The following is a 13,143-nucleotide window of genomic DNA, read 5'->3' on the forward strand; positions in this document are numbered from 1 at the left end:
ACCTCTTAACAAAGAAAAGCCCAGGACGAGATGATTTCATGGCTGAATTCTACTAAACATTCCAAGAACTAACACAAATCCTTCTTAAACTCTTCCTAAAGTAGACGAGGAAACACCTCCAAACCCATTTTATGAGGTCACCATCACCTGATCCCAAAACCAAAGAGACTGCAAGAAAAAAAAAACTCGAGGTCAGTATTCCTGATGATCACAGGTGCAAAAGCCTCAATATGATCCTGGCAAGCTGCATTTATATTTTATTTTTTAAAACCAGACCATCTATTATCTGTGACTAATTGTTGAAATCCTTAAGAAGAACTGATGCTGCAACAGCTGCCCTCTTGGGTTTAGGCGTTGTTCCTTCACAGAATCCACGCCTGACTCCACGGTACACAATTTTTACATGCCTGGTTCGACTGGTCCTGGTGGTTTTTCGTCTTTGAGCCTTGGCACTCTTCTGCTCGGCAGAATAGTCACATTTGCCATAGGTTGATTTCTTTCTTTTTGCTTTTTTAATGTTTATTTGTTTGTTTTTGAGGGAGAGCGAGAGAGATAGCACATGCGTGCATGTGTGCAAGTGGGGCAGAGAGAGAGAGCACATGCGTGCAAGTGCAAGAGGGGCAGAGAGAAAGAGAGAGAGGGAGACAAAGAATCCTAAGCAGGCTCCAGACCCTGAGCTGTCAGCACAGAGCCCAACGTGGGGCTTGAACCTATGAACCTCGAGATCGTGACCTGAGCCAAAGTCGGACACTTAACCGACTGAGCCACCTAGGCGCCCCTGGCCCAGGTTGACTTCTGAAGGTGGCAGGCCTTAGGGCGGTGGCACAACACGTGTGTCTTATTGCAGTGCTTTCCAAATGATGATGTCCCCTTCATCATCTTGTTTCTGCAGCCAAGACCAAAGAGGTAAACTGCATTTAGCAGTACATTAAGAGGACGATGTACCATGGCCAAGTGGGATTTATCCCTGGAATGCAAGGATAGTTCAACACTAGGTAGGATTTAGACATCTACATTCATAAGTGAAATGGGCATCTAATTTTCATTAGAACATTGATCTCTGGTTTTAGACTCAGGACCACACCAGTTTCATGTTATCTGGGAAGCTTTCTCTTCCTTTCTCTCTCTCTCTCTCTCTCTCTCTCTCTCTCTCTCTCTCTGTCTCAAATTGTTTCTTGGCAGTTGGGTAAAATCCACTTAGAAAACCAAGAAACAGATCCCTAACTCTAAGGACACACTGATGGTTACCAGAGGGGAAGGGTGAACTAGGGGACAGGGATTAAGGAGGGCGTTTGCTGTCATGAGCACCAGTTGATGTATGTTGGTGTTGAATCCCTATATTGTACACCTGAAACTAATATTACACTGTATGTTAACTACCTGGAATTTAAATAAAAACTTAAAAGAAAAAAAGCACCGATATGGAATTTTGAGGCAATGGAGGTCTTGGTGACTCTTCATCTTTCCTAATATTCATTCATTTATTTTAGCGCTCTATCTTGTTTTCATGTCTATTTCTACAACTTCATCTATTTCCCAAGTCATTGATGGTAACGGTTGAATAGGAGTTCATCTAGTCCATCTACGTGTATGTAACTTAGACACCAGCTGGAGGCCCTCCTGCCACAGAAAGTGTAGGTGAAACAGGAAACAGTCTTTCCATCATACTCAACAAAATGCAAGTAGCAGAAAATCCAACTCAACCTGGCTTCAACCACATGAAGGACTTATCGGTTCCTGTCACTGAAGAAGTCTGGAGATTGGATGGACTTTGAGTCGGAGCTTCGTGTCGGGTTTTGTGCCGACAGCTCGGAGCCCGGAGCCCGCTTCGGATTCTGTGTCTCCCTCTCTCTCTGCCCCTCCCCGCTCACACTCTGCCTCTCTCTCTCTCAAAATAAATAAACACTTAAAAATGGTGTAAACAGAAATTTACCATATGATCCATCAATTTCCTAGGTATTCATAACTAAGAGAAAGGAAAACCTATGTCCACGTAAAGACTTACACAGAAACATCCATAGAAGCGTTATTCACAATAGTCAAACATAGAAACAACACAAATACCCAGGAAGTAATAAATGGATAAACAAAGTATGAGATATCCATGAAATGTTGAACAACAAAAAGGAATAAGTCACTCGTACATGCTACAACATGGGTGAGGCTTGGAAACATGCTAAGAAAAGAAGCTAGTCACAAAAGACCATGTATTATATGATTCCATCCCTATGAAATGTTCGGAAAAGGCAAATCCATTAGGATGGAAAGGAGAGTGGGCACCTGGCTGGTTCAGTTGGTAGAGCATGTGACTCTTGATCTCATGAGTTGTGAGTTCAACACCCATGTTGGGTGTGGAGCCTAGTAGAAGGAAAGAAAGAAAGAAAGAAAGAAAGAAAGAAAGAAAGAAAGAAAAAGGAAAGGAGATAAGTCATTGCTTGGGGCCTAAAGTAAAAGTGGGAAAGAGGGGGAGGCTGGGTGGCTCAGTCAGTTAAGCAGCAGACTCTCCCTTTCAGCTCGGATCATGATCTCCCAGTTTTGTGAGTTCAAGCCCCGACTCGGGCTCTCCACTGACAGCTCAGAGGCTGGAGCCCTCTTGGGATTCTGTGTGTGTGTGTGTGTATGTGTGTCTCTCTCTGTCTGTCCCTCCCCGACTCATGCTCTGTCTCTCTTTCCCTCAAAATAAACAAAAAAAATTTTTTTAATTAAAAAAAAGAAAAGAATAAAGATGACAATAAATGGCCATGAGGGATCTTACTGGGGTGATGAAACTATCCTAACACTCTATTGTATTGATAGTTGCACAACTAAATTTTAAAAAAAATCACTGAGTTGTACGCTTCAAGCAGTTTATTATATGTTAAAGGGGGAGAAATGAGGAAGTGGTTCAGAAGCTCCCCCTGTGACTCACCGGCCCAAGCTGTGGCTCGGGGAATGGCGTGTCCCGACTGGTCTGGGCCCCGGTTCTGGCAAGGGAAAGCCCATCCCTGGGACCGGGGCTGTGGTCAGCCCCTTAGCACACAGACTGTGGACAAGGATCACTGTCACTACCTAAACAAAAACAGGGTACACGAGGAACGTGGCAATGGAAGATTGGTGGGTCACCAGCAAGGTATCGACGACACCCAGACTGGCTGCTGAACACCGCGGCTCTATCCCTGCATTGTCCCATCCGTTACCCACATTCTGTCTCCAGGCTCTGCCCAGGACAGAAAAGGGAGGCACGGGTCATGAGAAGAACCACTTCTTGAAAATGTGGAGTCTCACTTAGGGTCACTGACCGTCCTGGGGAGTTTGGGTTGGAGTGGTTTCCCGGGATGCAGGAATGAAGGTACCAACATTGAGGAAGTCCCAGGCAAAATGGGAGGGGCTGGTCACCCAATGACCTCACCAGGTAGATAGATAGAAGCATGCCTTTTTTTTTTTTAAATAAAGTAACTATGGTTCTTTTTATTTTTCAAGTTTATTTATTTTGAGAGAGAGGGAGAGAGAGAGAGAGAGAGAGAGAATCCCAAGCAGGATCCTCATTGTCAGTACAGAGCTCAGTGCCATGAACCACGAGACCATGACTTGAGCCGAGTTCAAGAGTTGGACACTTAGCCCGACTGAGCCACCCAGGCGCGCCAGAAATACAGAAGCAGTCCTAGTGGATTGGTGAATCCTGGCGTCAGGCTGCTAACGGCACAGAAAGACAACTGGTCATTGTGTGCCTCTCGTGAAAGTGTATTCAACACCTCTTTTGAAATTTTCTGTTTGTTTATTTATTTGCGTAATCTCCACACCCAACATGGGCTCGAACTCATGACCCCAAGATCAAGGGTCACATGGTCTACCTACTGAGCCAGCCAGGTGCCCTGACAAATGCCATAGTTCTTCAACAAATAAGTTGGAAAGGGGAAAAAACAGAGGCAGAAGGGAACCTATAAAGGCACTTAATATCAACTAATTGCAATGCACGGGTCTCGTTTGGATGCTGATTTTAACAAATTAGGCAGAAAAATTTGAAATTGAAATTTGAACCTTAACAGGATATTTGGATATGAACAGGATAAGAAATTGTTGGGGGCACCCGGGCGGTTCAGTCGGTTAAGCGTCCGACTTCGGCTCAGGTCACGATCTCACTGCTTGTGAGTTCGAGCCCCGCGTCGGGCTCTGTGCTGAACTTTCAGTCCTGCTACGGGACAGGCGCGTTGGCCTCATCTTCTTTCAGAGTAATGGGTTCTTGCATCTGGCCACCCTCAGTTCACGAAGGCCACCAGACGTGTTTTCTTTGGCTGCACTGTGTTTATTTAAAAAAAAATTTTTTTTTTAACGTTTTATTTATTTTTGAGACAGAGAGAGACAGAGCATGAACGGGGGAGGGGCAGAGAGAGAGGGAGACACAGAATCGGAAGCAGGCTCCAGGCTCTGAGCCATCAGCCCAGAGCCCAACGCGGGGCTCGAACTCGTGGACCGCGAGATTGTGACCTGAGCTGAAGTTGGATGCTTAACCGACTGAGCCACCCAGGCGCCCCAGGCTGCACTGTGTTTAATACTCTCAGATTAATTGCCAGCATTTAACATTGGGCACATGCGGCTAAAAATCCAGATTCCCAGCATCTTCTGAGAAACAGGAGCTCTGGCAGCGTTGAAGCCACATTCCTGGACCGCGGTGACGGGGAGCGGATGGGGGTGTGCTCTGTCTGGTTCTCCGTGCTCCCCACTGCTCCCCACTGCCTCCCATTTAGCCCTAGGCCTGTGCTGTTTTTCTAATGCTCCTCCTGCTTTATTCGTTTCTATTGCCGCCTTCCTAAGGATTGACACCCCCACCCCAACCTCTGTCACCCCTCCCCCGGCTTTGGCCCTGGGCTGGAGACCACGGGGTCTCTGTACATTTTTCCTAGGTGGCATTTCAGCGGCTGGCTGAAACAGCCTTTGCACAGTACACACATCTGGATCTGTGTGTGTCTCAGCCTTTTCTGTTCCACCCACACCGTGGCCCCGAGATACTCCGGGCTAGCTTTGCCTACAGAATTCGCTTCTCTGTGGTGCCTTGCCTTTAAGAACTTGCCCCATTTTACAGATGGAGAAGCTCCAGGGGACACAAACACGGGGATGTGTGCGAAGAAGAAATGCACTTGAAGCCTAGCGTGGTGTCCGAGCGGTTGCGGGCGTAGAGGGGTGTCCTCCGTGCAACGGAACATATTCAGCCACAAAAAGGAACCGAGTTCTGATACGTGCCACAACACGGATGGTCCTGGAAACATTTTGCGAAGTGAAATAAACCAGTTACGAAAGGGCACATTTCGTACGACTCGTGCGAGGTGCGTAGAAGAGGCAAACTCAGAGAGACAGAAAGTCAAATAGAGGTTACCAGAGGCTGGGAGGGGCGGAGGATGGCATGAGTACAGAGCTTCTGTTCGAGGGGATGAAAAATTTTGGAAATACGGATGATGGTTGCATAATACTGTGAATGTAAGTAATGCCACTGAACCGTTCCCTTAAAAAGGCTTAAAATGGCACATTTGATTACTTATTTATGTTTTAAGCTTATTTATTTATTTGGGGAGAGAGAGCGAGAGAGGGAGAGAGAGTATCCCCAGTAGGCTTCACGCTCAGCGTGGAGCCCGACACAGGGCTCGATCGCACAAACCGTGAGATCATGCGTGGCCTGAGTTGAAATCAAGAGTTGGATGCTTAACCGACTGATCGATTCACGTGTCTTCTGTAAGCATCGCGCACCTCGTGAGCAAAAATCGCCCACGATGAGGAGGAAGGAGAGGAGGAAGGGGAAGTAGGTACCATGTACATTTTCTATTGCTGCTGTAACAAATCACCACAAATTTACTGGCTTTAAACAACCAAATTTGGGCACCCGGGTGGCTCAGTCAGTTAAGCATCGGACTCCCGATCTCAGCTCAGGTCATGATCTCACAGTTCGTGAGTTCAAGCTCCCCCCAGGGCTCTGTGGCTCACAGCACGGAGCCTGCTTGGGATTCTTTCTCTCTCTCTCTCTGTCCGCCCCGCCTTGTGTGTGCTTGCACCCTCTCTCTCAAAACAAATAAATGAACTTTAAAAAGAGAGCTTTTTACTAAAAACAAATCAACAAAAAAACAGACAAATTTCTTCTCTTACAACTCTGTAGGTCAGGAATCTAAAACGGGTCACCAGGGCTGTATTCTTTCTAAAGGGTCCGGGGAAGAATCCATTAGCCTTTTTTAGCTTCCGAAGGCTGCCTGAATGCCTTGATCCTGCATCATTCCAACATCTGCTATGGTCATCACCTCTCCCCCCACTCGCGTCCCCCGACCCCCTCTGATGAGGACCCCTGGGATTGAGTTGGGGCCATCTGGATAACGCATGACAAGCTCCCCACCTCAAGATTCTTAGCCCCATCTGCAAACTCATCTGCAAAGTCCCTCCTGCCGTGTAAAGTGAATATACCCGGGTTCTGGCAGATTAGGGTGCAGACGTCTCTGGAGGGTTCTTCTGCAACCTACCGCTCCCTGTGCTCAAATTTCGGTTTATAACCATTTATGCAGAAGGTTCCAAGATAAAGAAATAATCTCTTCTGCCTTCCAGTGGCTTCTAATCCTGCTGGGGAGATGGAATATTTCTGTGTCACAGAGAGAGTCCGCAAAGCCCAGGCAGTGCAGTCAGTGCTGCCGTGGCTGGTGGCGGATACGCTGAGGAGATTAAGGCCAATGCAGGGACCCGTTCTTTCTCTCGGTATCTCCTCTGCTCTGAGCTGCAGCTACAGGCCTGTACGCTGTGCCCCCCACCCCAAGCTGGGGCCCACCTCCCGGGAACCGCGGGTCTCGTGACCGCTGTCCCCTGGCGGTATGTGACACAGCCTTCCTTCCTTCTCATAGGAAGAGAAAGGCTAGAAGTTGGGCAAGACTTGGCTTTGGGAAAGGCGGGATGGCATCTCCTAACTAGGTCCGCAGAGTCCTTGGCTTTCTACTTGCATTGATTGCAATGGTCTGAATGTTCGCGTCCCTCCCCAAATCCCCATGGTGAAATCCTGATCCCCAAACGGGACGGTAATAGGCGGTGGGGTCTTTGGGAGGTCCTTAAGCCTTGAGGGTGAGTCCTTGGGAATGGGATGAGCCCTTTGCAACGAGAGGCTTCAGAGGGCGCCCTTCTTCCGCCACGGGAGAAGATACAAGAAGTCTGCAATCCAGAGAAGGGCCCTCACCTGAACACCTCGCACCCTGCTCTCAGACTTCCAGCTTCCAGAGCCGTGAGCGACAGATTCCTGCTGTTTACAAGATGCCTGGTCTGTGGTATTTCGTTAGAGCAGCCCACACGGACCGAGACACTGAGGCTTTGTTCGTTTGGACTCCGGGGACAAGGTTCTCAGTGTTCCGCTGACGTAGAGTCCGGAAGGTAAGTTGATGGTAAAACGGGGTGTGGTAAGGGTGAGGGCCTGTCCTCCTCCTCTCGCTTCGCAGAGCCCTGGAGACATTGTATCCCTTAGGAACGGGGCAGGACATGGGGCGCCTGGGTGGTTCAGTCGGTTGAGTGTCCGACTCTTGATTTCGGCTCAGGTTGTGATCTCACGCTTGTGAGTCTGAGCCCCGAGTTGGGCTCTGCGCCGGCAGTCGGAAGAGGCTGCTTGGGATTCTCTCTCTCCCTCTCGCTACCCCTCCCCTGCTTGTGCTCATGAGCTCTCTTTCTCTCAAAATAAATAAATCAACTTAAAAAAAAAAAAAGAGGGACACCTGGGTGGCTCAGTGGGTTGAGCATTTGACTCGGCCCAGGTCATGATCTCACCGTTCGTGAGTTCCAGTCCTCCATCGGGCTGACTGCCGTCAGCACAGAGCCCGCTTTAGCTCCCCTGTTCCCCTCTCTCTCTCAAAAAGAAATAGAACATTAAAAAAAAAAAGGAAAGAGAAAACGGCACGACAGTCCAAAGTACAGGAAATCAGCTAGTACATTATACACTGTGTGAGCGGCTCCGTGAAAGCAAGAACATTGCAGATCCAGATAGTAAAACCCGCTGCCAACAGCAATAAAGACAGGCTGTGAGCAATTTAATTGAATTATCTGGAAGGGAGACTGCCCACCGTGCGTCCAGTTTCCAGGTAACTGACTCTGGGTCTGGCCCGTGGCCGGAATGTGCTGGGTCGTTCACGGGTGGGTAGTTACTTTTGCAACCGGTATCTGTCCTGGGGCCTGGTTCACGCAACTCCACTTGCCCAGACTAAAAATTGTGACGCGAGTGACTCAGTAAGGATTACTCGATGCGTGTCAGCTGTGTGACAGATATGGCAGCCCTAAAATGTATTTACACATTGAATCTTTCCTTTAAAAATAGCTTCATCAAGGGGCACCTGGGTGGCTCTGTCAGTTAAGCGTCTGACTTTGGCTCGGGTCATGATCTCGCGGTTCGTGAGTTCGAACCCCATGTCGGGCTCTGTGCTGACGGCTCGGAGCCTGAAGCCTGCTTCAGATTCTGTGTCCCACCCCCCCTCCTCCGCTCCTCCCCCACTCAAGCTCTGTCTCTCAAAAAATAAATAAATGCTAATAAATAAATAAATAAATAAATAAAAATAGCTTTATTGACAGGTGCCTGGGTGGCTCCGTCGGCTGAATGTCTAACTTCCACGTAGATCATGATCTCACAGTTTGTGAGTTCAAGCTGCGGGTTGGGGCTCTCTGCTTTCAGCCCAGAGTTCGAGTCATATCCTCAGTCCCTATCTCTCTACCCATCCCGTGCTTTGCACTCTCTCTTTCTTAAAAACTAAACGTTAAAAACAAAACAAAACAAAAACTTCCTTGAGGGGTGCCTAGCTGGCTCAGTTGGAGCGTGTGACTCTTGATCTCGGGGTTGTGAGTTTGAGCCCCATGTTGCATGTAGAGATTCCTTAGCAATAAAATCTTAAAAAAGGAAAAATAAAAATAGCTTGATTGAGGTAAAGTTCATGCAGCCTACAATTCACCCATTTAAAGTAATTCTTTTAAAAAAATTTTTTAATGTTTACTTAGTTTTGAGAGACAGAAAGAGACAGCGCACTAGCAGGGGAGGGGCAGACAGAGAGGGAGACCCAGAATCCGAAGCAGGAGCCAGGCTCCCACCTGTCAGCACAGAGCCCGACCCGGGGCTCGGACTCCTGAACCGTGAGATCACGACCTGAGGCAAAGTTGCACATTTAACCGACTGAGTCACTCAGGCGCCCCCACCTATTTAAAGTAAAGAATTCAATTTTGGGGGCATATTCCGAATTGAGCCACCATTACCTCGATCAATTTTAGAACATTTTCTTAATCCCCTAAAAGAACTCCAAACTTCTTAGCCGTCACTCGTCATTTCCTTTTCGTACCCACTCCCCCGGCCCTGGCAATAACTAATTTATTTTCTGTCACCATGGGTTTCCAGTTCTGGACCCTTCATATACATGGAATCATATAATATGTGGTCTTGAATAATGTTCCTTTGTATGGATATACCACATTCTGTAGATCACTCATCGGTTGATGAACGTTTGCGTTCTTTCCACTTTTTGGCTACGCGCAGAGAGTAATGTGGGTGTAGAGAGTAAAGTTGCTATGAATATTTATGGGCAAGGTTTTGTGTGAATGAATGTTTTCAGTGCTCTTGGGGCCACACCTACTCGTAGAATTGCTAGGTCATATGGTGACTCTGGGTTGAGCTTTGTGAAGAACTGTTCTTGTCTTTCAAAGCCGCTGTACCATTGAGCACTCTTAGCAGCAGTGTATGAGGCTTTAATTTCTCCATATCTTCCCCAACACTTGCCATTGTCCAATTTGTGGTTGTGGTGAGGGTTATGTGATTGTTTGTATGGCCATGCCAGTGGATCTGAAGCAGTATCTCATTGTGGTTTTGATTTGCATTTCCCCGACGTAACCCCCTTAACAGTGTCGAGCATTTTTTCATGTGCTTATTGGCCCCTTGCATACTTTTCTTAGAGAAATGTCTATTCAGATCCTTTGCCCGTTTTGTCACTGGGTGCCTTTAATCCTTTTTTCTTTTTTTAATATTTATTTATTTTTGAGAGAGACAGAGTATGAACGGGGGAGGGGCAGAGAGTGAGGGAGACACAGAATCCGAGCTGAGCTGTCAGCACAGAGCCCGAGGCAGGGCACGAACCCACGAACCACGAGATTGTGACCTGAGCCGAAGTCAGACGCTTAACCGCCCGAGCCACCCGGGCGCCCCGGGTGCATTTAATCTTGAATAGTCTCCATAACAATTACACATTGGAACCACTATTTTTTAATTTTTTTTTAATGTTTATTTATCTTTGAGATAGAGAGAGACAGAGCATGAACGGGGGAGGGTCAGAGAGAGGGAGACACAGAATCTGAAATAGGCTCCAGGCTCTGAGCTGTCAGCACAGAGCCCGACGCGGGGCTTGAACTCACGGATCGCGAGATCATGACCTGAGCCGAAGTCGGCCGCTTAACCGACTGAGCCACCCAGGTGCCCCATGGAACCACTATTGATTTGTGGTTCACAGTGGACACTCTGAAGCTGATGGCCTGGATTAGGATCCCAGCTTGGCCACTTAATAGTACATGACATCGGCCATTCATCTGGACCTCAGTGTGTCAGACACAATGGGGATAGGAACGTTAGCTAATTCACAGGGTTGTCATAAGGATCGAAAAAGGTCAGGGTGCCTTGGTGGCTCAGGTGGCTAAGTGACACTTGATCTCAGCTCAGGTCATGATCCCACAGTTGTGAGATTGAGCTGCACATCGGGATCTATGCTGGGTGCAGACTCTGCTTGAGATTCTCTCTCTCTCATTCCCCTGACCCGTCCCCAACTTGTGTAGCATGCTCTCTCGCTCTCTCTCTCTCAAAAAACAAACAAACAAACAAACAAAAAAACCCACAAAACACAAAAAACCCCTGCATGTCAAAGGTTTAGTAAGGACTCGAATGTTACCTGCAATGGTAAGGCCATCAACACTCACTAAGCTTTTCCTATTTTATTACGTGCACGTAGGTGATCTTATTTAATGTACACGGCAATCTTGCAAAATAGGTCTCATCGCCTCCATTTTACAAGGGACAAAACTGAAAGCTGCTGGAGGCGAAGGAAGGTGTGCAGGGCTCCATCCTTGGTAAGATGCAGGGCAGAGATGCCCCTTGGATAACTCTGGAGACCCTCTGGAAGTGTTAATCTTGGGAAGGTTTTCAGCCGGGATCGGCACGTCCTCTGGCGGCTTCTGCTATTTAAATGCAGCTGTAATTAAGCAAATGCCATCAGAAAGGAACTGGAGAAGAACCCAGTAATGAAATCGTCAACAGCTTATTCAGCCAGAGAAAAGCCACTGCAACCCCGAGAAGAATGGGCTCATCTCGCTCCCCGGGCAGGCTTCTGAGTCATGGAATTTTGCACAAAGTCCTGGCGAGCCTGCCTCCTTTGGCAAAGGCCTCTGAGAACTTCACGGAGCTAATTGGAGAAGTGAAAGCCAAGGGTCCCGCTTTGCCTCCTCTTCTGGAATCACTATTTACGATTTCCCTGTAGTTCCCCTTGGCGACATTGGGTGTCACCTCTGAGTTGTCTGAAGCCACTCGTCCCCCGGACATTGACAAAGTGCATTGTTTTCCCACAGTTTCTGTCTCTGTAGGATCCAGTATGGAGGTATTCATCACCCGTACCCATGCCCCCAAGACAGCATGGCTAATCTGGTTTTTATTTGGGGGGCCAAAGCACTGTCCTGGGCGAAGTCTCCCTGCAGCTGGATAAGCTTTGAGTTTGAAAACAGGCTCCACAGTCATGACTTTGCAATTGGTTTTTCTTCCGTTCATGGGGGAGTGACGAGAGATGGTTTAGGCAAAGCCCCAGTAGCTCAGAACCCTTTACTTCCAGAGTTCTCTACTTCCCAGAAAAGCTCGTCTGCTCCAACGACTGTGTCTGTGCGGCACTGTGAGCAACCGCGAGCAACTTGGGGACAGGAACTCTCTCCCTCTCTCCGTTTCTCCTTTCCTTCGTTCCTTCCACTCCATACACGTTTGCTGAATCTGTGTTATGTGCCAAACACTGGGGCAAAACAGCCAAGTTCTCTTTCTCCATGGAACTGACCTTCTAATTTCTTAATTATCTGTATGTTCACAGCACCTAGCACATAGTAGGCGCTTAATAACTGCTTTGGTGGCTTGGTGCATACACTGCTCTTCCAGGTTTTTTCCTATGCATGGACTAACACATATACATGATATTTAAATTTTAGATGGAGAGAAGATCACGCCTTAATGGTATCCTGTGACTACCCCCCCCCCCCAAACACACACTTACTAGTGTATTTTGGCCATCTTTCTATGTTAGAACATAAACATTGACTTCAGGGATGCCTGAGTGGCTCAGTTGGTTAAGCATCCAACTTTGGATCAAGTCACGCTCTCGTGGTTTGAGAGTTTGAGCCCCGTGTCGGGCTCTGTGCTGACAGCTTGGAGCCTGGAGCCTGCTTCAGATTCTGTGTCTCCTTCTCTTCCCTTCCCCAGCTCCCCCTCTGTCTCTCTCTTTCTCTTTCAAAAATGAATAAACATGAAAAAAATTTTTTTTAATTCGACTTCAATGTTTACATGTCCCCAACTGCTATTCGGGGTCTCTCTGTCCCTTGGAATCTAGAAAAGACTGGCTTGAATCTATTCCCTGTAGATTCTCAGGGTCAGGTTAGGATTGCTCGTGTTCTCATGGTCATTTATGGTGTCTTTCCATGCTTCTGCTGTGTATTCCATACAATATATTGAACCAGTTTCCTACTGATGGACATTTAGGTTGTTTCCAGTCTTTTGCTATTATAAACACTGCTGCGGTGAATAAGCTTGTTCATCCTTTGTTTTATGCATTGTTTATGCATTGAATAAATTGCTAGAAGTGGCGTTGCTAGGTCAGTTTAGCAATAGACGCTGCTGTAGACACAGATACTGCAGTATGTATGGATGCTGCTAAATTCTCTCCACAGTGCTTGTACTAATTTTCATTCCTGATAAGATGTGCTAGCAAATTATGATCTTTGCTTACTGTCGCATACTGTGAGTCTGGAGTTCTCTCTTGTCCAGCAAGAGAGCCGATGCAGAATTGAATACGAGAGAGGCTAACGCCCAGGAGGAGACAAGAGCCCCGAACAGGGCTTTCGTCTCAGTATTTATTGAGCTCACAGGATGTTACCTGCGTGGTGAATGTGAGG

General features: G+C 47.5%; 1 protein-coding gene across 1 annotated transcript; it reads right to left on the minus strand.

Annotated features, from left to right (window-relative positions):
- Positions 1-224: 224 nt before the first annotated feature.
- Positions 225-879, minus strand: LOC125928605 (60S ribosomal protein L37-like). Its single transcript, XM_049639343.1, has 2 exons — positions 785-879; positions 225-485 (listed from the first exon to the last, which is right to left on the minus strand). Exons 1-2 carry the CDS (start codon positions 877-879, stop codon positions 293-295), a joined length of 288 nt encoding a protein of 95 aa, XP_049495300.1. The 3' UTR covers positions 225-292.
- Positions 880-13,143: the final 12,264 nt, after the last annotated feature.

This window comes from Panthera uncia, chromosome E3 (genome assembly GCF_023721935.1).
Source record: "Panthera uncia isolate 11264 chromosome E3, Puncia_PCG_1.0, whole genome shotgun sequence".
Classification (NCBI taxonomy): domain Eukaryota; kingdom Metazoa; phylum Chordata; class Mammalia; order Carnivora; family Felidae; genus Panthera; species Panthera uncia.